The sequence below is a fragment of the Ursus americanus genome, chromosome 26 (genome assembly GCF_024610735.1).
Source record: "Ursus americanus isolate L20-20 chromosome 26, mUrsAme1.1.p, whole genome shotgun sequence".
Classification (NCBI taxonomy): Eukaryota; Metazoa; Chordata; class Mammalia; order Carnivora; family Ursidae; genus Ursus; species Ursus americanus.
The window spans coordinates 42,291,367-42,314,009 of record NC_142152.1 but is presented as its reverse complement, the minus strand read 5'-3'; the positions used below and the strand labels follow the sequence as shown (position 1 = coordinate 42,314,009).

General features: G+C 50.7%; 1 protein-coding gene and 1 long non-coding RNA gene across 12 annotated transcripts in view; one reads left to right on the top strand and one right to left on the bottom strand.

Moving 5' to 3' along the window:
- Positions 1–1,270, bottom strand: part of PPP2R5C (protein phosphatase 2 regulatory subunit B'gamma) — a 122,098-nt gene extending 120,828 nt beyond the window's left edge. For 3 of the 11 annotated variants that reach the window (XM_045775408.2, XM_045775411.2, XM_045775410.2), the window contains exon 1: positions 604–817. In XM_045775408.2, the coding sequence (XP_045631364.1) occupies positions 604–630 (27 nt within the window). In that variant the 5' untranslated portion in view covers positions 631–817. Of the gene's footprint in view, positions 1–603; positions 819–1,075 lie in introns of those variants that run through there. The other 8 variants (XM_087856224.1, XM_045775415.2, XM_045775414.2 and 5 more) reach the window with 5 other exon arrangements.
- Positions 1,271–1,622: 352 nt separating this feature from the next.
- LOC123778166 (uncharacterized) lies at positions 1,623–16,453 on the top strand. The gene is made up of 3 exons (XR_006775819.2): positions 1,623–2,009; positions 12,728–12,819; positions 16,268–16,453. It is a non-coding gene; the product is annotated as an uncharacterized LOC123778166 (long non-coding RNA).
- The last annotated feature ends 6,190 nt before the right edge of the window (positions 16,454–22,643 follow it).

The following is a 22,643-nucleotide window of genomic DNA, read 5'->3' as shown; positions in this document are numbered from 1 at the left end:
CGGCATTTTGATGGATCCACATCGCATCCCATTCTGGCCTCCCACCGTAAACCCCGCGAGCCGGGATTTCTGGGGTGACTCTGAGAAGCTAGGAGCTCCACCTGGAGCAGAAACGTATCCCCCCACCACCCCCAAATGCAACGCAGCACACTCACAGCCATCACCGCCGCCACCCAGGATAATAATAGTATTTCAGAGCCCCAGAGCGTCCCTCAGGAGAGCAGACAATTCTTCACCAGCGTGAAGCGGGGTCTATTCGCTCCCCTTCCACCCCGGCCCGGGGTCCCTCCAGGCGCCTGCAGCCCACCACCCTTCGAGCCTCTGCCCAGGCGTCTTCGAGCCTAGATCAACCACCTCCGCGACCGCACTTGCCCCCTCACGCCCACCGCGCGCGCTGCCCGGGGGCGGGCGCCCACGCCGCCCCCACCCCGCCCGGGGCCGTCGGGACCCCAGCCCTGCCTGGGCCCCGGCGCCCCCGAGCGGCGCTCCTGCGCCCTCGGGACCTGAAGCCCGCCGCACCCCGCTCCCGAGCAGTTCCCCGCCCGCCCTCCGCGCAGCCCCTTCCCCTCCCCGGCCAGTCCGGCGGCCCGGGCCCGGACTCACTTTCTCCTTCTTGTTTTTATTCGGCATGGCTGGTGCGGACTGCCACCGCCTGCCCCCCGCAGCAGCAGCAGCAGCGCGCCCGCCCCGGCCGTCGCGACCCCCGGCCGCCGCCGCCGCTGCCGCCGCCGCCGCCCGGGGACTGAGTCGCTCGCTCGCTCGCACTTCCCCTTTTCCAGGCTCCCACAGGCTGCGGCAGCCGCAGCGGCGGCGGCGGCGGCAGCGGCGGCGGCGGCGGCGGCGTCTCTCCGCCCCTCCCCCGGCCCGCCCCGGCCCGCCCCTCCCCCAGGCCCCCGGCCACCCCCTCCCCTCCCCCGCGCGGACCCCGCCCCGCTGGCCTCCAGACGCCCTGCCATTGGCCGAGGCGCCTTCACGTGCCCTAACGCTCTCCGCCGCGGCCCCGCCCCTGCGCGCGGCCCGGGTCCCACCCCCCTCCCTCGCAGCGCTCCGGCTCCCGGGGCCTCCTCAGCGGTACCGGTGCGCCAGCGGCGGCGAGTGGCCGGCCGGGAGAGCTGAGCCCAGTCTCGGAAGGGGGAGTGGGGCTGCAGTGACGGCTGCTGGCCGGCACACGCGGCGCAGGTGCGGGACGGAGAGAGCAGGGAGACAAGTCAGGCGTGGAAAAGGCACGTCTGAAAAGGATGGCAACAACTTCTACAGCTGGCGGGACGTGGCCCAGCGCGACCCACAGCCTCCAGGCCTCGCCCCATCGCCGCCACCGCCGCGTTTGCCGGGCTCAAAGGCGCCCGCGCGCCGGCGCGCAGGACCGACTGAGGAGGCCCGGGGCCGAGCGAGCGGCAGTTTCGCTGCGCCCCCACTGGGCCCCGCCCCCGGAGCCCCGCTCTGCCCCGCCCCGGGCGGAGGCCCTGCCCCCGAGGCCCTCCCGCGCTGGCCCCGCCCCCGAGGCCCCGCCCCGCGGGTCAGGCTCCAGCTGCGCCAATGGGATTTTATTTTATTCTTCAATTTGTCTTGATCGTAAACCACGTGAGGAAACCTCTGCATTGTGACCAGGGGGTCACGTGATTTCTTTCACCTCGCTAACCAATTTGGGGAGATGAGTTTTCCAGGGGAAGAAGGGTAGCTTTTTGATCTGGTACTTCCGCAGTCTGTCTGGTGGCAGAAACTATGGGAGCCCATTAGTGACGGGCATGGGGAAATGCGTTAGGGGGTAAGACTCGAGGAGTGAACTGGTTTCACGTGTGGCAAACGTTGTGCCTCACCCGTGATGATTGAGGGGCTGGATCTTAAGCGGGCACTTAGGAATCATTGCGTTCTCTTGGGCACTCGGTTTTCGCTCTTGAGAGTTGCCAGGCAAAGCATTTTCGATTATTTTGTTCTGCTCTGCGACGGGAAAGCTAAAAGAAAAAGAAGAAAAAGATCTAAAGTGAGGATTGTCGTGGGAGGTCCTGAAAGTAAGTTCTGCCTGCAGGTGTTTGAACGCGCGCCTTTAGACGAGTATCAGCGGGTAAACTGCACAGCCTCCAACAGCTATTTGTGCAGAAGAAACGGTTTTAAGTGGGTTAATAGTTTATCCAAAATAAATAGTTAGGAAACATGGGGGGGTGTAGAACAATGCCCCCCCGTTAATTACGTTTCATTTTTTAAATAAAATATATGCTATCAATTTAACAAAACCAGTATACATCCATATCAAAAAGGAGTCGTTCTGGAACTATGAGTTTATGACCACGAAGCTCTAAAGGGACTAAGGGACTTTTCCAAGACGAGTCTGTGCCACTGATATCCTTGTATCATGGCCTCTGATGCAGCGTTGCAGGTCATTCACTCAACCGACATTTGTCTGATGCCCTTTGTGTGCAAGGCACAGGTCAAGGGATTCCACGGTGGACAAGGCACTTCCTTTGTCCCCTAGCACTCCACATCCTTGAGGTGGAAACAGAAGAAGGCCAGCAATCAGAAGGATATGACATTCAACAAGTCTACAGGGATTGGGGTGAGAGGGTCTGGCTCAGAAGCACAAAAGAGCCCTACACAGAAGTATTTTATTACAGCTAGAGATGAGAGCGAAGGGTCAGAGGCTCCTGATTCAGATGGTGGCTGGCCTTGCCAAGGCATTGGACTTCTTTGTCAATGTGATTTGGGATCACTGAAGGATATTACACTGGGGACTGACCTACTCACATGTGCACGTGGAAGACATCTGTGGCAGGAGTGTTGGGGGTGGGGTAAAGGCAGGAAGTCAGGAGAGCAACCGGGATGGAGTTGTTTCAGGTGTGTGCCAGTGAGGCGTCTCTATGGCAGCAGCAGGGGGAAGGGCACAAATACGCAGGGGGAGACTTGCTTAGGCAGGAGAGAGCCACGATAAAGGCTAGTGCCAATGTTTGTAGGTCAGGGAACACAGTGACAGAAAAGGGACATGGCAGAGAGCAAATCTTCCAGGGAACACGATTTCGGTTTTGGGGCACCTTGAGTTTGAGCTGTGTCTGCAACATGCTGATAGTTGGCAAATGGAAATAAAGATCTGACATTCAGGATAGAGTGTCAACGTATGTCAGGTTAGGTATTTATCAGGTCAGTGTGAGATTGACAGGAAGTATAGGGGTGAGACACCAGGAAAGCTGCTAGTGACCTTGAAGTCATAGTATCCAGAGGCATTGAGGTGGTCAGCACTGTTGCCAGACACATATGTTCCTCCCTGGCCATTAAACTGGCTTTCGTTTGCCCATGTTAGCGAGGGCCATCCCATAGCCAACATTAGCCAGCAGTGAGTTGTGGAAAATTCATGGAGGACCCTAGGTATGGTGCCGTGTCCTGACTGATAGATGGAGCTCCTTCTCTTGAAAAAAGGATTCAAAATAAGCTATCAGTGAGGTATAGAGATTGTATATGTGTTCATATTCATGTGTGTGCATGTACGGGTGTGTGTGTGTGTGTATGCGTGCATGCCTGGGGTTACCTCTTCTGAGATACCCTATGTTCTGTGTTCATAAAGGCACTGCCCATATCACAGAACAACCTTTTTCCTTCAGACCCGCACGTTTCTGGGACACTTTCTGAGATGGTGAAACGCTATTTCCAGGTCTGGCTTCTCTGGATGGTGGATTGCTTCATTTATGCCCTTGAGGTCTCTGGAGGAGCAGAGAGGTCCCCAGAGGATCTAGGCTTCTGACTGCACTGCAGCCACCAGCTGCAGACCTGCAGCGGCCTGCTGCTTCACCCTGGGGAGCTGAAGAGGTGCATAAAAGCGGGGTGGAGAGAAGGCCCTTGGTCCAGAATCAGCCAAGCTGTCCCTTCCTGCACCTGCCCTTCGAAGCTCTTTCCACTGGCTTATCTTCAAGGATGCCTATGACACAGTGGCCCTGCCCTCACACTCTTCTCTGAGGCCCATCCCAACCTGGCCCTGGCCAGGCTGCAGTTCTGGTCTCCTGGACCCAGAAAGCCCCTTCTCTGGGCTTGGTGGACACGAGCCCTTGGGGCTTAGGTTTCTTCATTTCCTTCCTGCCCTGGGGCTGTCTGAGCATTAAGGCGATCTTGCAGACTTGGATTTCCGGCTGTTCCCTGGGGTAGCGTTCCCATCTTCAGCATTCTGTGTTCCCCAGGGCCTACCATTTGTTGGCACCTTCCACCACTTCTGTAGTTTGGTCCAACACCTTAGTCTTGTTCTCTGTCCTGCTGCCTCTCTTTGGCTGTCGTCTCCCCCCAGAGCTTGGGGTGTGCTGGCAACCCCTCCCCCTACTGCGTCCGTGTCACCAGCCCCAGCAGGCCCCCCGGCCCCTGCTCCTTACTTGTGCTGGTGGGGGGCTGCCCATAGACAGGACTGGAGAATAACTTCTTCAAGGCCACCGCTGACGCCTTCCCCACTGCAGAAGTTCAACTTGTTTACCCTCCCCTTTCCTCACCTCATTTCCACTGAAATGTCATTAAACTCCTTTCTTACTGAAGTTGGATCTCTATTCACGCACTGCGTATTTGCCTGCAGATTTGGCGTGGAGGCGTAGAGAGTAAATGTAAGTCAGCTTGCGTTGAAATGAAATACCCATGTAGAGTGTCGACCTCAGTGCCTGGTGCGTGACAGGCACTCAGCAAGTTGACTTGCCACCAAGTGGACAGTGGTTTGTTGAGTGGTGCTCTTCAGTTCCAAGGACCGAAGGACACCACCAAAATCACCACTTCAAGGCCCAAGCGCACCCAGAGAGCTCCGTTAGATGAAGAAGAGCCTCTCGCTTGGCTCTTGAAGAGCTTTAACAAATGCCATGAGCCAGTCAATCCCACCAGCTGGGGCTAAATGCCACCTGGTCCTGCGGCAGCACGCCTGGAGTCCTGCCCTGAGGAACGAGAAGGTGAGCGATCTAGGAAGGTTCTGAAAACTGAAAGTTCCATAGGTTGTTCTAAAACAACCTATGAAAGTCCTAAAAAGTGTTCTAAATAATATTTCAATACATTTCACATCCAAGTATTAAAGGAAAAGGGAAACAACCCAAAATATAATTTCATTTTCATGTAAATGGGGTGAAACACAATCCCTTTCATTTTTCCTCCCCAAACCCCAAGTCCAATGGAAGCAATAAGACAGGATGGAAGTAACCTGAGGTGGAGAGAGAATACCCTAAGAGTATTAGAGACGCTGGATTAGGAGGTTTTGGAGAGAGGAGGGTGCGTTCAGAGGTTGGCAGGCAGCAGGAAGCCTGCGGGAAGGCAAGTTGTTTCTAAGTCGCTGCCGCGTGCTCAGGAGTCCAGTTTGAGTCCTTGTCCTAAGTTTTGACTTATTGGTTCGAACAGGCTGGATACAGATGGCTCAGTCAAGAAGGTCTAAGTGGAAATAAATTAATGAAAGATCTCTGCATAGAGGCATGCAGGGCTCAAGCAAATGGGAGACAGCAAAGCGTGCCGGGGCTAATAGCCTGGGAGCTGTCCCCATTCCCACGCCTCACTCAAACCCTCTAAACCAATGATTCTTAAACAGGGGTGATTTTGTTCCCTAGGGGACACCTGGCAACGTCTAGACACATTTTTGGTTGTCACAGCTGGGTGGGGGGTGCTACTAGCATCAGTGGTTAGAAACCAGGGATGCTGCTAGATGTCTTTGAGTGCACAGGGCAGTCCTCACAACAAAGAATCCTCCCACTCCAAATGTCAGCAGTGCCAAGGTGGAGAAACCCTGGTCTAAACTCATGTAAAACGGATATGATACAATCCACCCTTTCCCCTTTGTGGTTACTCTGAGCGCCTCAGAAGGTAATGGGTATGAAAGCCAGAACTGTGTTTGCAGGCTTCATTTAAGAAGAAATTGTCCATCTGGGTGGAACTCTACAGTTTGCTGAATGTAACACACACACACACACACACACACACACACACACACACACACGCCATCATCTTTCCGTGCTTCACAGAAAACCTGGAGAAAGAGAAGAGCTCAGCTGTGTCTTAGAAAGATGAGAGCACCAGTCTGCTACCGTGAGCAGAATTCCCTTCCAGGTAATTCCCTTCTACTTTCCATCACTATGGATGTGACAACTCTAAGTACCTCGGATAAGTTGAATCATACAGTATTTGTCCTTCTGAGTCTGGCTTATTCACTCAGCATAATGTCCTCAAGATTCGTCCACATTGTACTGTGTGACAAAATTTCTTCCTTTTTAAGGCTGAAAAATATTCCATTGTATGGATAGACCACATCTTATTCATCCCTCATCGTTTGATGAACACTTGGGTTGCCTCCACTTCTTGGCTATTGTGAATAATGTTGCCGTGAACATGGGTGTGCAAATATCTCTTTGAGATCCTGCTTTCACTTCGTCGGTATACAGCGAGAAGCAGAGTTACTGGGTGATACGGTGATTCTATTTTTAATTTTTTGAGTACCCATCTTACTGTTCACCATAGGGGCTGCACCATTTTACATTCCCACCAACAGGGCACAAGGGTTCCAATTTCTCCAAATCCTCATCAACACTTGTTCTTTTTTTCTTTTTTGATAGTAGCCAACCTAAGTGGTAGGAGGTGACATTTCATTTGCATTTCTCTAATTATTAGTGATACAGAGAATCTTTTCATATGCATGTTGGCTATTTTTTTTTTTTAAGATTTTACTTATTTATTCGACAGAGACAGAGACAGCCAGTGAGAGAGGGAACACAAGCAGGGGGAGTGGGAGAGGAAGAAGCAGGCTCATAGCGGAGGAGCCTGATGTGGGGCTCAATCCCATAACGCCGGGATCACGCCCTGAGCCGAAGGCAGACGCTTAACCGCTGTGCCACCCAGGCGCCCCCGTGTTGGCTATTTTTATACCCTCCTTGGAGAAATATCTAATCAAGTCCTTTGTCCATTTTTAAATTGGGTTTTTTGATTTTTTTGTTGTTAAATTGTAGGAGTTCCTTATATATTTTGGATATGAACCCCGATATGATTCACAAATATTTTCTCCCATTCTGTAGACCGCCTTTCTGCTCTGTTGATTGTATTCTTTGATGCATGGAAGTTTTAAATTTTGCTGTTGTCCCTTTTTTTTTCTTTTGTTGCCTGTGTTTTTGGTGCTATGTCCGAGGAATCATTGACAATTCCAATGTCAGGAAGCTTTTCTTCTATGTCTTTTTTTTTTTTTCTGAGAGTTTTATAGTTTTAACTCTTATGTTTAGATCTTTGATCTTTTTGGGGTTAGTTCTCATATGTGGTGTAAGATAAGGTCCAACTTCATTCTTTTGCGTGTAGATATCCAGTTTTCCCAAAACCATTTCTCGAGGAGACTGTCCTTTCCCCATGCATGGTCTTGGCATTCTTGTTGAAGACCTTTTGACTCTCTGTGTGAGGGTTTATTTCAGGGCTTTTTATTCCATTCCACGTCCTTTCTGCCTGTCTTTATGTGAGGCTGCTGTTTTGATTACTGCAGCTTTGCACAATGTTTTGAAACCAGGAAGTGTGAGGTCTCCAACTTTGTTCTTCTTTTTCAAGATCACTCTGGCTATTCAGGATCTCTTGAGCTTCCACATGAATTTTAAGATGAATTTTTCTATTTCTTCAAAACATTTCATTGGGATTCTGATAGGGATTGCGTTAAATCTGTGTATTGCTTTGGGTAGTTTTGATATCCTAAGAACGCTAAGCCTTCCAATCCACAAACACAGGATGTCTTTCAATTTATTTGTGCTGCCTTTAATTTCTTTCAGCAATGTTTTGTAGTTTCTAGTGTATAAATATTTTACCTCCTTAGTTAAGTTTATTCTGAAGTATTTTATTCTTCTTGATGCTATTGTAAATGGAATTGTTTTCTTAATTTCCTTTTTGGATTGTTTGATTTTAGCCCACGTAAACACAACTGATTTTTATATGTTGATTTTTGTGTCCTGCAACTTTGCTGAATTCATTGATTAGTTTTTAACAGTTTAAAAAATGAAATCATTAGGGTTTTCTGCATATAAGATCATGTTGTCTGCAGAGATAATTTTATTGTTTCCTTTCCAGTTTGGATGCCCTTGTTTTCTTTTTCTTGCCTAGTTGTTCTGGTTGGAACAAGTGCTGTGTTGAATAGAAGTGACAAAAGCCATCATTCTTGTCTTCTTCCTGATCTTAGAGGGAGAACTTTCAGTTGTTCACCATTGAGTATGAAGTGAACTCCTGGCTTTTTATATACACCCATTATTATAGTGAAGTAGTTTCCATCTATTCTTAGTTTATTGAGTGGTTTTATCAAGGGGTGTTCAATTTTGTCAAGTGCTTTTTCTGTATCATTTGATATGATCATGTGCTTTTCTCCCTCTATATTCTGTTTAGTGGTGTATTATATCTATAGATTTTCATACGTTGAACCATCTTTGCATTCCAGAAATAAATTCCAATTGGTCACGGTGTGTAGTCTCTTTAATGTGCCACTGAAATCTTTTTGCTAGTATTTTGTTGAAAATTGTTGCATCGATATTCATCAGGGATATTGGTCTATACTTTTCTTTATTATAGCAAATTTGTCAGGCTTTGTTATCATTGCTAGTTTCATAGGATGAGTTTGGAAGTGTTCTTTCCTCTTCAATTTTTTTGGAAGAGTTTGAGGACTGGTGTTAATTCTTCTTCAAATGTTTGGTAGGATTCACCAGTGAAGACATCTAGTCCTGGGCTTTCCTTTGTTGAGAGGTTTTTGATTATTGATTCAATGAGATTGTCTATGAATGTTTTTAACTTCTGCATCTAAGCGAATTTCCCCTCCAGAGGACTAGTCCTTCACTTAAAAGATTATGTACCTTCTGTAACAATGTACTTTACTCAGAAGATTGTTAGAACAAGTTTTTGGAAGAGTAAACTCTGAAATCATTACTTTATTGCCATGTATGTTTTCTTCTTACACGGGAAAAACAAAGCAAACCTCAACAATATTCTCAGCTTAACTTGGCATACAGTGACTTTGGCTTTCCCAGATATCAAATTTACACAGAAGATAAAGAAGAGTTGCCATCATTTCAGGTGTGTAATAGGATTGTAGAATGTGCAGCAGGCTTATAAAACCATGAGTTCTGACTCACAGTAGATGGATCTAGGACTAATGACAGAGGGGTCTTTCATATGGTAAGCTCCTAGGTAGGGAGGTCTCCAGGCTCTGGCAGCTGTGAGTTCATGGGAACGACAGAGAATTGCTACAGAGGATCCCAAGTCTTGCCACTTGCTGTTTGCACATCTTGTGCAAGTTTGCAGGGCTGAGTTTCTGGGGTTTCTTAGAATTGTGATAATCTGCATGTAAAGCCTGGTCAGAAAAAAACAGTCAGACCCAGAATTCTGCTAACTGGGCCCAAGGAGCTCCTAGAGTCCTTAAGGGTGTTCCTCAGTGAACCTGTGGTGTACCAAAACAGCACTGGCCTTGAAGTCAGAGCCATCTGCCTCTTCCTCTCCTCTCCTCTCCTCTCCTCTCCTCTCCTCTCCTCTCCTCTCCTCTTTTCTTCTCATTTATTCTTTATGGAGCCCTACTTGCTATGTCTTGTTTACTTAACCACCGTGGGGCTCAGCTTCCTCATCAACTCAGTGGAGATTAAAAATGCCCCCTTGAAGGGTGGGGGAAAGGGGGAAATAGGTGATGGGGATTAAGGAGCGCCCTTGTCGTGATGAGCACTGGGGGCTGTATGGAAGTGTTGAATCACTATATCGTACAACTGAAACTAATATAACACTGTGTTAACTAACTGGAGTTAAAATAAAAAAATGTTTTTTCTAAAATGCCCCCTTGAAGATCTTTGTAAGAGATGAGAAAAAACTTATATAAAGTTCCCAGCATGAGTTCTGATCAGAGCTGGCTTCGTGGGTCTGTGACCTGTGTGGTCCCCCCGGGCCATGTGCAGAAGGCCCATGCTTTGTTTAATGCTCAGACATTATCATCTGGAAATTATTAATATCTCTGGACAAGGGGCCCCACAAGCTCATTCTGCACTGGGCTCTCTGAGCCATCCCTAGTCCTGTGCCCGGTGTGCCCTAGAAGGCGGGGTGGTGGCAGGGACGCTGCTGTTCCCGCCTCCTCTGTGCCACCCAGTACCTGCACATCCTTTCCCTCTCCCCACTCTGGGCCTTCTGAGTGCCGAGAGGCACACGGGGACGGCATTTCCAGGCTGCCGTGGCCTACAGGGGCACCGTGAGATGCAGCGTGCGCACACCCAGACGTGGGATGCCAGGGAGGCCCCCAAGCCCTGCACCCTCCCCGACATGGTGAGGACCCTCTCTTGGCGTCGGTCTGCCTCCCACTTTCCGAGCAGGGCTGCCCGTCTGCCTGGGGCTCGAGGCTATCTCACGAACATTTTGGGAAAGAGGAGTTTCTAATTGTGACTTTCCTTTGGCCGTGGGCGTGAGTCTGTGGGAGCGCATCTGAACCTTCTAGGACAGTGGTTTATACCAAAGTGGGCCTCCTGCTCTCATGCCAGTGGAAGTCATCGTAGCCACCCCTCCAGGCTGTTGTCAGGCTCCTGTGATACGTGAGCACGTCTGGCATGTGGTTGGTAGGTGCTGTGACAACGTCAATACGATCAGTTGCCGTTTAACCAACTGTGTGTGTGTGTGTGTGTGTGTGTGTGTGTGTGTGTGCGCACGCGTGTGCCCGCCAGTGACTTGCACTGAAAACAAGATACAAATATTAAAAGCTAGTTATATTTTATTCCATCTATTCTACAAACATCATCAGCTGTCCCCCCTCTTAAATATGTATTTGGAAATTTCTTCCAATTTACAAAAAGCTACAAAAATAAAATCAGTGTAGAGAACACTCATATACCCTTTACTCAGATTCACGTATTGTTAATGTTTTACCCCATTTGCTTTGTCTGTCTGTCTACAAATGTTTTTTTTCTGATCCATTTGAGAATAAAGCACTTGTATTATGGCCCTTTCTCCCCAAATACTTGACTTTGTATTTCCTAAGAATAGGGATGCTCTCTTACGTACACAAGTGCAGTGCATGAATTTACGTGGGTATCCTAGTTTTGTCAGTTGACCGAGGTAGACTTTCCACCACTCTGTCTCCCTCTAGCATAGAATCCAACCCAGGGTCAGGTGTTGCACTGAATGGCTGTGTCTCTTTAGCCTCCTTCAATCTGGAATTTTTCTACAGCCTTTCTTTGTCTTTATTGATATCGACATTTTTATTTACTTTTTATTTAAAAAAATTAAATTAATTGATTTTTTTTAAAGTAGGCTCCATGCTGGGGGCTTGAACTCATCACCCAGGGATTAAGACCTGAGCTGAGATCAAGAATCAGACACTTAACTGACTGAGCTGCCCAGGTGCCCCTTGATATTGATATCTTTGAAGAGTACAGCTCCTCCTCCCATTTTAAAATTGGACATTTCTAATTTTTGTTGTCTGATATTTCCTTTGATTTGTTTGAGGTGGTTGTGTCTTTTTCTCAAGGGACTGCTTCTGGAGACAGCAATGCCCTCAGCTTTTAATGATGACTCCAGATGTAGGCCTGAGTCAAAATTTTGAAGAAAGAGCAAGTTTTCGTTGGGTGACCCTAATGTCCCTTTGTGCCTTCCTTTCCTGCTACGTAGGCCTAATGCAAACCTGACCTCTGAGAACAGTGTGTAACTCGTTCACACCGAGACACAGATGACCGTTTAGACCGCCTTTCCGTGCGCTAGCGCTCTCAATCTTAACTTAAATAAAAACTGGGGGCGCCTGGGTGGCTCAGTCGGTTAAGTGTCCCACTCCATGCAGCTCGGGCCTTGATCTCAGGGTCGGGAGTTCACGCTCGATGTGGGAGTGATCCCCACCAAGCCCAGGCTGGTCAGCTGACCATTCCGTAACCCACAGAGGTGTGAGAGGAAAGGGTGTGTAAGTCACTGAGTTTTGGGATGTTTTGTTATACGGCACATTTGGCAATAGTTATATGGTGCAAGATTGAGCCAAACCATCAAAGTAAAGGCAATACCTGACAAAGTAAGGCTTTTCTCCTCTTAGTTGCTCATCATTTACTCCACTACTGTGCGTATCTGGGGTTGGATTACAGCGGCGAAGAAGACAGACAAGCCCTTTCCCGTACAGCACCTACATTCGAATGGGGGAAGACACAATGAATTTGTAAGCAAACACACGAATGAGATCATTTCAGATGCTGACGTGCTACCAAGAAAGCAAGACCAGAACAAGGCGGGTGACAGGTGGGGGCCTGCTGTCCAGTACAGCAGCCGCTCTCCACGTGGACAGTTACGCTTAAATTTACCAAAATGAAATAAAATTTAAAAGTCATGCTTGCCATATTTCAAGTGGTCAGTAGCCAGTGTCTAGAGGCTACTGCACTGGGCAGTGTTAGATCCTGAACGTTTTCATCATCACAGAAAGTTCTGTGGACATGGCGAGGTTAGACTTTAGAGGGTGTCTGCTGGGGGATGGTGGCTACTTTACCTGTTATGATCAGGGGAGGCTTCTCTGAGAAGGTAGAGTCTGAACCGGGATCAGATGAGTGAGCCAGCCATGCAGGTATCAGGAAAGAGCACTGCAGCCTAAGGACCAACCAGCGCAAAGATCCCGAGGCATAAACTGGCATCCGCATGCCGCCTGATTGAGAGCATGAAAGGGTCGCTCTGGCTGAAGGACAAGGGCTGATATGTGCAAGGGTGGGTGGACAAAGCCGGAAGGCTAGTTGGCAGCTTTCACAGTGATCGTGGCTGGACATAATGTTGACTTGGGCTATTTTTTCCATCACAGACTGCTGCTGGTACTGACTGGATGATTTCATGTCCTCATTATTTTCGGGCTCCTTCTGCTGCTGAGACGACACTGACCAGCACAGTAACACTGTAAGCATTTACAGACTGCTGCCTGAATTGGCTTTGGCGTGATGGGGAAGGCCTGGTTACGGCTGCGGGCCTCTTCTTTTTTCCAAATCTAATTCATGCCAAAAGAAAAATATTAATGACACAGATTTTGGCAGGCACAGGTAAATGAGAGAAAGAAGGTTCATAATTTTCACAGCCCCATCTTCTAAAGACCGCTGTCCATGTTTTCTGCATACGTTTCCAGTTTTTTCCTATGCATCTATGTGTATTGTTTTCACTGGCACAAACGCGATCACACTGAACCTGAAATTCCACAGCTGAACTTCATTTAATGTTGTTCTGTGAGAGAGTCGTGGCACCCGTGACTTGCTCCCGTGGCTCTCTCTGTGGATCCTCCTACCCTGGAGACAGCCTTTCTGCTTGATCTCCTGACCCCCTATCATAGTCAGAGCTGGCTTCTTCATCCCCCTTCCTCATGTGAGTCCTTATTCTCTCTCTCTGTTGAACTCCGGAGACAGCTCCTCCCTGAGACCCACCACGCAAAGACCCTCCAGTGCCAAGTGGGGCTCTTGTCCGGGGTCGTCCTCCAACCCAGAGTCTTCTGACTCTGCCAAGATCCCCTGTTTGCATCTTTGGACTGGCGGACGTGGATGCCCAGACTAGGTGTTGATGGTCACCAAGAGCCTTGTCCCTCCAGATCTTTCCACCACTGGCTGCTGTGGGTGGAACATCTCCCCTTGTTCTGGTCCCTGGGGCCCAGCCCCAGTCTCCTTGGTCACTGTCCTGGTTTGGTCATCGACTCCCCATAAGAAAGAGTTGAAGTATCAGGAGTCTTTGCAATGGCCCCTGGATGTCCATCGATTTCTCACCTGATCAATTCTGCCCACTGTTGTCAGTGACCTGCCTCCCACACGGGCTGGATCAGTTCACATTCCTCTTCAGAGTCTCCCACGGCACCAGCAAGACAAAGCTAACCCCATGGCATGCCAGCAGGGCCCTGTGAGCTCTGCCCCTGTCCGTGCTCCATCCACGGCCCTCCCGGCTCCCCGCCACCCCCCCCCCGCATGCCCCCACCCTTACCCCAAGTGGTCTGCTCCTGCCTCCACTTGCCCTGTGCTTCCCCAGCCTCCTAACCTGTTGAAATCCTCCTTGGTCTTCAAACTCAGCTCAAAGTCCACCTCATCCCTGCCGCCTCTCCCCTTCTCCTCTGGGAGTCACTCCGTCCTCTGCGGTTTTAGCCCTCTCCTCCATTCTTGTGGGCCGCTTACCTGTCTACCCCTCATCTCTTGCCTGGGATCTCTTGCCTCTCCTACGCTGGGGCCGCCACTTCAGCCCGGTGCGCAGAGCCAGGATAGGTCCACACGACACCTCTCTTACTTCCTATCCCCCACCATGGCTGGATCTCTATGCCACAGTTGCCACATCTATAAAATGGGTGTAATACTTGTGCCTCCTTTAGACAGCACTACGAGAAGGAAAAGATAAGATGTGACTCTTTATGAATCTCTCTCCCTCATGAATATATAACTCTGTTAGGGGCAGGAATCACAGCACATTTGTCTTGGTCTCCCCACCCTCCCAACCCCATGGTACCTTCCCCCTCTGTCCCCCCACCACAGCCATGCTTGGTATGCAGAAGCCACTCAATAAATGACCGCGGAACTGGGCTGTCATGTGCTCCCTGCGTGAAGGACCCTTCCTGTATTCCCATGGGACCTGGCATATTTTAGCCCCTCAGTAAATGTGCTCTGGATTGAACATGGTGCCACATTCCCCAGGAACTTGAAAACATGTCCTCACTTATTTCTCATGTGTCGGCGTGCTGTGGCCAACTGCTGACTCACGCTGGCTTCCGTGCACCCTGGAGGAGCAAAGAAAAGTGGCATGAAGGGAAACGGGGGCCATATGCCCAGCAGATCTTCCCTGAGACACTCGGCATCTGTAATTATTCACCGTTTGTGGGGAAAAGATGGCATTCTAATTTACTCACTTGGCATTCTCGTTCTTGCCGTGCCCAAAACCCTTCTGCCCAGCGACACTCGATATCCACGCACTTCAGGGGCTGCTTTTGACCTAAATGTGTTGCCGTATCCTCCCTTCCTCCCTTCCTCCCTTCCTCCCTTCCTTCCTCCCTTCCTTCCTCCCTTCCTCCCTTCCTTCCTCCCTTCCTTCCTTCCTCCCTCCCTTCCTTCCTTCCTTCCTCCCTTCCTCCCTTCCTCCCTTCCTCCCTTCCTCCCTTCCTCCCTTCCTCCCTTCCTCCCTCCCTTCCTCCCTTCCTCCCTTCCTCCCTTCCTCCCTTCCTTCCTTCCTCCCTTCCTCCCTCTTTGCTTCCTTCCTCCCTTCCTTCCTTCCTTCCTCCCTTCCTCCCTTCCTCCCTTCCTCCCTTCCTCCCTCCCTTCCTCCCTTCCTCCCTTCCTCCCTTCCTCCCTTCCTTCCTTCCTCCCTTCCTCCCTCTTTGCTTCCTTCCTCCCTTCCTTCCTTCCTTCCTTCCTTCCTCCCTTCCTCCCTTCCTCCCTTCCTCCCTCCCTTCCTCCCTTCCTCCCTTCCTCCCTTCCTCCCTTCCTTCCTTCCTCCCTTCCTCCCTCTTTGCTTCCTTCCTCCCTCCCTTCCTTCCTTCCTTCCTTCCTTCCTTCCTTCCTCCCTTCCTCCCTTCCTCCCTTCCTCCCTTCCTCCCTCCCTTCCTCCCTTCCTCCCTTCCTCCCTTCCTCCCTTCCTCCCTCTTTGCTTCCTTCCTCCCTTCCTTCCTTCCTTCCTTCCTTCCTTCCTTCCTTCCTCCCTCCCTTCCTCCCTTCCTCCCTTCCTCCCTTCCTCCCTCCCTCCCTCCCTCCCTCCCTTCCTCCCTTCCTCCCTCCCTTCCTTCCTTCCTTCCTTCCTTCCTTCCTTCCTTCCTTCCTCCTCTCCCTCTCTTCTTTTTCTTTCTTTCTTTCTTTCTTTCTTTCTTTCTTTCTTTCTTTCTTTCTTTCTTTCTTTCTTTCTATTGAAGAATAAAACAGAGCTCTCAAAGGCCATTTTAAAATGACTTCCATGGGTATTAGAATTATTAAGATTTTGCACTAAGCATCACATGAAATGCCCTTTATCTACAGTTGGCTACACCAAGAAAATGTAACCTCACTTCAAAACACTCTCCAAAGCCATAATCTGCACCCGTGCAAAGTGCGGTGAGGCCGTGAGAGCAAACGGGATGCTGTCACTTGGGGCCCAATATCCTATGCCCCACAAAACCAGGCTGGCCTGTCGTGGCACAAAATAAACGGGGCTATTTTGGATCTAAATGTGATTAGTTTTTCTGGATGGTGCTGAGGACAATAAAATACTCAGCACACCCACGTACAGACTTGTACGTTGAATAACCTGCAGCTATTACAAATCCATACTAAATCAATTTTACGGGCATTTATTCAGTACTTACCCTGTGCTTAATGATGAACCAGGCGTCGTGAGGACTGAGACGGGCTCCACTTCACAGGTAGCTGGGAGAGGGACTCACGTCAGGGGAGCGAATAGAGGACGTCCTGAAGTTGGTTCTGCAGGCACCCGGACTCGGGCCCAGGCACACAGTAGATGCTCCATGGTTGCTCCCAGCACTAATGGATCGGCGGCACTTACCCAGCACAGCACCTCCGCATGGTGATCTCCTTCTGGGACGTCAACAGGGCAGGTGCGTTAGTGTCCCAGGGCTGCCATACCAAGTACCGCAAAATGGGGTCCTTAAACAACAGGAATGTGTTGGCTCACAGTTCTGGAGCCGAGGGGTCTGAAATCAAGGTGCTGGCAGGCTTGCCTCCTTCTGAGGGCCTCGAGGGAAGGGTCTGTCCCAGGCTCCCCCCTGGCTTGCAGACGGCCATCTTCTCCCTGTGACTTCCCACTGTCCGGGGGGTCTGTGTCCCAGCCTCGGCTTCTTAGGAGGAAGTCCTATTGGGTTAGGACCCGCCCTCATGACCTCATTTTAACTTGATCATCTTCGTAAAGACCCTATCTCCACATAAGGTCCTGTTCTGAGGTCCTGGGTGTCAGGACCCCAGCATGTCTTTATTTTTGGGGGGGGGACACAATTCAATCCATAACAGCAGGCGAGGTGACCTGGTGGCTGTGGGGTCAGAGAGAGAGTTAACAGCTTGTCCGGGCCACATGACTAGGATGATCCCCCGTCAGGGACCCCACACTTTCCTACTGCCTGAGGCTCCTCCCTGCAGATGAGGCTGAGGGGACAGTCCGTGCTGTGGAAATGCAGAGCAGAGAGAACGCTGTCCCCGAGGGGGCGTGAGCCCTTGTGGTGGGGACACCCCAGTCATGGGGGCCACAGGACATCCCCAACATTGCTTGCAGGTGGGCTCATGTTGAAATTGAGATTGCAGGAACAGTTTCTTTCAGGTATGAACTCCTTTGAGCTCAAGTTCTAAATTGTGGCTGGGGGGAGAATACCGAGGCAGTTCACGTAAGTGGGGAAAAGGTGGGAATGGATTGATGAGAAGTCCAAAGGTGGAAGGGAGGGGTATAGTTTATGAGAAGATAGGTCACACCCTGAACCTCAAGCAGGGCAGGAGTTCAAAGTCACAAACTGGGCTGAGAGAGTTTTCTGGAGCTGATGAAGAGGAGGCAGAAGGACTTCTCCTGTGTGATGAGCACTGGGGAGGAAGGAATCAGGAGTCTTCCCTCTAGGAAGGGAGTTGTAAGCTAAGAGAGAGCTGGGTGTGAGAGCTCCAGCGTCGTCCGCAGAAGCATCGCGAGCTTGCCCTCCACCGCTCAGGAGCCCCAGACGGGAACCCCAGGAGCCCCACCTCCCTGTCTCCACTCACCAGCAGGCAGCCACTGCAAACAGAAGATGACAGATCTCATGCTCTCTGCAAAGCGCCTGTGACCGATTAGGAAAGCCAGCAGCGTGTAGAGGCAGGCAGTGTTCTGAGCTCCATTTGGAGAAACCCTGGTGTGGCTAGCTCAGCTCTGCTGCCAGCCCTCCCCGGGATCACAGCATCAGCCTCCCAGCTGGTGTCCCAGCCAGGCCACCGCAACGTTAGGGACCGAGTGTTTCAGGGGCCCCCGCAAAAGTCGGGGACCAAGAAGTACCTATAGGCTATGAGGATATTATGTCAATTTCATGAATGGGTTACATTGAGTATTAACATAAAGCGACGTTGAAAATGGTTGCTGGGTTAGATTGTCCTACTTCGTAAGGATTCCCCTGGATTACATTACCACCCTGAAACCTGGGGGCATTTGGGGGCCCATGCTCAGCGCCCTTGCTTTTGAGTGCTCCACACTGGCCCAGCACCTCCAGCAGAGCTGCCTGGCTGGGAGGGCCAGGGGCACAACCCCACGAGAACCCCACACCCCACGCCCTTCTAGACCACACTTTGGGTTTCTGGATCCTGCCAGTCCTTGTCCTCAAACCCTACTTCTCTTTCCAGGGTCCTCCTAAAGGCCATCCCACTGCTGGGTGCACAAACCGAGGCCAGAGGGTCAGGGAAGAGCTGTTTCAGGGGCAGCCAAAACCACCCATCAAAAGCCCAAAGCTTTTTTTTTTTTTCCAAGATCTTATTTATGTATTTCTTTGAGAGAAAGAGTGGGCGCACGCGCGCGCGTGCGCGCGAGAGAGACAGACAGAGAGAGAGCTAGAGAGAGCATGAGCAGGGGGAGAGGGAGAGGGAGAAGCAGGCTCGAGGCTGAGCAGGGAGCCCCAGGTGGGGCTCAATCCCAGGACCCTGGGATCATGACCTGAGTTGAAGGCAGATGCTTCACCTGAGCCACCCAGGTGCCCCCCAAACCAGATAGCTTCAGGATGAAGTTGACCCCTGGCTGGGCTTCTGAGGCCCTTGGCCACCTAGCTTCTGCCAGCTTTTCAGCCCCATCTCTTACCCCCACCCCAACCCATGCCCTATTCCAGCCTTAATGAAATCAGGGGCGGTTTCCCCATGGAGTTCTACAAGTTCCTGCCTGTCCGGGGAGGCCATGACTTCCCCACCAGGAGCACCCCCAGCTGAGAGCCCCGCCGACAGGCGGCACCAGGAGGACCAGCTGCGCGAGTGAGGGAGGCTTCTGGTGGCTCTAAGCCCAGCCCCAGACCTCAACCTCCCGGGGAGGCCCTGAGGGATTGAGAACCACCTAGCAGAGCCCAGCACCACCGCCCCTCCCCCCGCCCCACCCCGTGCCAGGAGCTGATCACACAATACTTACTGTAAGGTCTTCCGCGGCTGAATTTTGGAGTGATTCGTTATAACGGCGGCAATAGGTAACTGGAATCGATGGAAATGGGGCTAATACAATGCAAGCCGACCAGGTGACTGCTGCTGGTTCTGTCCTGCTGTTTATCGCACACGACGCGGCACGTAGATGCGTGACTGCATCTGCCCCCACGTCATTATCCGTGGCGCTGCGTGATGGGTGGGTGTGGGGTGCCTTGGAGATGCGGCGCATCACGGAGACGGTGTGGGCGTGGCGTTGGTTAGTTACGCAGATACAATTAGGCATGTTTACCTGAGAGGAGCAACCTGTGAGATTATGAATCTGATTTCTGTTCTTCTCCCTTTGCACACTGATCCCAGCACCGATCAGAAGACCCGCGGTGTCTAAATATCGAAATGCTTTGCCTCCCAGAGCTGCGGAGACGGGCTGGCAAACGTTGCCCCGTGACGTGATTTTCTCTCCAGAGCCCCAAGTTTTAGAGAAAATCCACAAGGCACGGGTCCCTGTGGTCAAGGGTAATGCAGCGCACTCCGGTGACGACACCGGGCGCCAGCACTCAGGGCCCCTGGTGAATCCCGGGGACAGCCCTCCAAGATGGTTGTGTCTCCATGCTGTGGACCTGGGCACCTCTTAAGGGTGGACCCAGATTTGTGGGTCCTAAAGCTTCTTCAGCTAGGGAGGGTCCTGGGAGGAAGAGAATGCATATTAAAAGGGGAGATCCAGGGCCTTGGGAAGGTCGGTGTAGGGCAGGCCCCCCCCCCCCCCCGTAAGCTTACTTAACTTCCCAGTAAAGGCACCTTTAAGTCTGTAAATGATAATGCTGGAATTTGAGCCCGAGACTGTCGGATGCAAAGTCCGAGGTCTTTCTGCGACACCAAGGCCTTCTTGTATGACGGGCAACAGCAGGCTGTGGGGTGCAACGGCCGTGGGGTGCAACAGCAGGCCTTGGGGTGCAGACGGCTGACGCATCAGTTTCCGGGGAGGAGGAGGCGGGTCTGCCCCAGGGGCAGTGGGAGGCGTCCTCCGCTCTCCAGACACCCGCTGCAGGGGGGCCGGCTGCTGTCCGCACCGCAGCATCTCCGGGGCACCTGCCCCGTGAGGAGAACACACTGGCAGTCTGCGGCCACTCAGGACGGCTGCCCCTCTGCTGCTCTCACGGGCGGGCAAAGGGGATGTTCCAGCCGGTAGCTCACTCCGGCCACCTCTCAAAAGCATTTAAGGGAGGAAGGCAGGGACTGTGTTCTGCTAGGGACAGGTAGCCTCCTCTTCCATCTGTAAGGTAAGAACGGGCTCCGCTGGCCAGGCCGTGGCTGTCTGGTCCCTGCTGGGCACTGAGGCACCGGAAGCCCTTCTTCCTCCCACGCCCTCTGTGCCCCTGGCTGGTGACTCATGCCCCAAATGCTTGCACTGAAGCAATTCTTCCTTTAGGGTTGAACACTGGCCTCCTCTGGGCCTCCATGCAGGGGGGATTTCAGGGAAACGTAGCCTATTGCCACGTTGTACTCAGGGACAAAGCTGTGATCATTGTTTTGGTCACCCAGGTCCCAAGTGAGGGGTTTACAAACAGGATCTTTGGCGGGGGGGAGTAGTTTGTTCAAACACAGATTCCTGCACCCCACAGCCTGCTGTTGCCCGTCATACAAGAAGGCCTTGGTGTCGCAGAAAGACCTCGGACTTTGCATCCGACGGTCTCGGGCTCAAATTCTAGCATTATAAATAATGCTGAATAAATAAAAGCTGAAGAGCTTTTATTCAACAGCCCCCCCCCCCAGGTCCCCTGCTCTGAGGCTGATGGGCACCCAACTTTGACAAGCCCTGGTCCCTGTCATGGCTAAGAGCATCAAAAACCAGGCATGGGTTGTTTCGGAGTTATGCCAAAATCGCTGTCTCTGGGAGGATGTGCAAAGCCACCAGGAGTTTCAGAAGAAAAATGTATAAAGTGTAAGGAGAAAAGAGTTTGGCCCTAACCATGGGCAGCCTCAGGCTTAGGGCCTCTTAGAAATAAGTAACTCTGGCTATTTATTTGTTTATATCTTACTTTTATTTTTTTATTCATTTATGTTGAGAGAGAGAGGGCACACACGAGTGGGGGGGGAGGGGCAGAGGCAGAGGGAGAAGCAGATCCCCATTGAACAGGGATTCTGACATGGGACTCGATCCCAGGACCCCAAGATCATGACCTGAGCCGAGGGCCAACGCACAACCAACTGAACCCCCCAGGCACCCCTCTTTTTAAAAATTTTAATATTATTATTTTTTATTTAACTCTGGCTTTTTAAACCAAATTGCAGCTGGGCCCTGAGTGCACCCTGCCCCATCCCAGCCCCCTGGGAACTTGTGGAGGGCAGGCATCCTGGGGTGGGGGGCTGTTAGCATCAGCCTGTCCAGTGATTCGACATTCAAGAGCCTATAGCTGGGGAGGCGAGTGTTGGACAGGAGAAAGCGTTCTCGTGTGGGATTCTTCATTTTATGTTTACAAATAGTTTTATTGAGTTTTAATCCCTGATGCACATATTTCAAGTGCACGATTTACTGAGTTGTTTTTTTTAAAGTAATCCCTACACCTGGGGTGGACTCGAACTCATGACCCTGAGATCAAAAGTCACAGGCTCTATGGATGGAGCCAGCCAGGCGCCCCACATTCACTAGGTTTTGACATCGACACATGCCTAGGAAGCCTTCACCGTTATCAAGATAACAAACAGATGTAGCTACCCAGAGTTTCCTCATGTTTGGGGTCCTCCCCTGTCCTTCTCCTGGTCCCCCTACCTCAGGCAACCATATATATCATGTGGAATTTCCTAGCACTTTCCATATGTGGAATGTGTACTCGTCCTATGTCTGCTCCCTGTCGCTCAGCACCGTGATTTGGAGGCTCATCTCCGCGGTAGCACACGTCAATAACGTAACCCTACATCCCTGGGAGGAGCCCCAGCTGGCCGTGACGTGCTGTCCCCTTCCGCAGGTGGTTGGACTCCATCTGCTACAATTGTGTTTTCGTTCCTGTGTCCATGTGCGAGACGAATATGGTCTCTCTTCTTTTCTTTCTTTCTTTTTTTGGGGGTAACACCTTCGGTTTTAGTACCAAGGTCATACTGGTTTCCTGTAAGTTGGGAAATACTCTTTTTCAGTTTTCTGGAGGAATTTTTGTAGAATGAGTACTATCTCCTTCTTTGTAGAATTCACTGGTTTTCTCTGAGGGAAGGTCTTTCACTGCCAATGCTATTTCTTTAATCGATAAAGATGAATGGAGAATAGGGAGATAAACAGATGATAGAAGAAGCTATTCAGTGATCAATTTCGTTTTTAGAGAACTTGGATGGTTTGTGTCAATGGAAGCATTTGTTCATTTCATCTGAATTGTCTAACATGCGGGCATACAGTTGTTCAAATATTGCCTTACTATATTTTTAATATTGTGGAGTCTTAGGTAATATCACCTCTCTTGTTCCTGAGTTTGGTCATTTGTGTCTTTTTTTTTTTTTTTTCCTCCTAATCAGTCCAGTGAGAGGTTTATTCATATCCCCGATCTTCTCAAAGAATCAGTGTTTGGTTTTAATGATTTTAATCTATTGTTTTTTCTGTTTTCTTTCTCGATGATTTCCACTTTAATCATGATTATTTCCTTTCTTCTGGGGTAAATTTGCTCTTCTTTCTTTGGT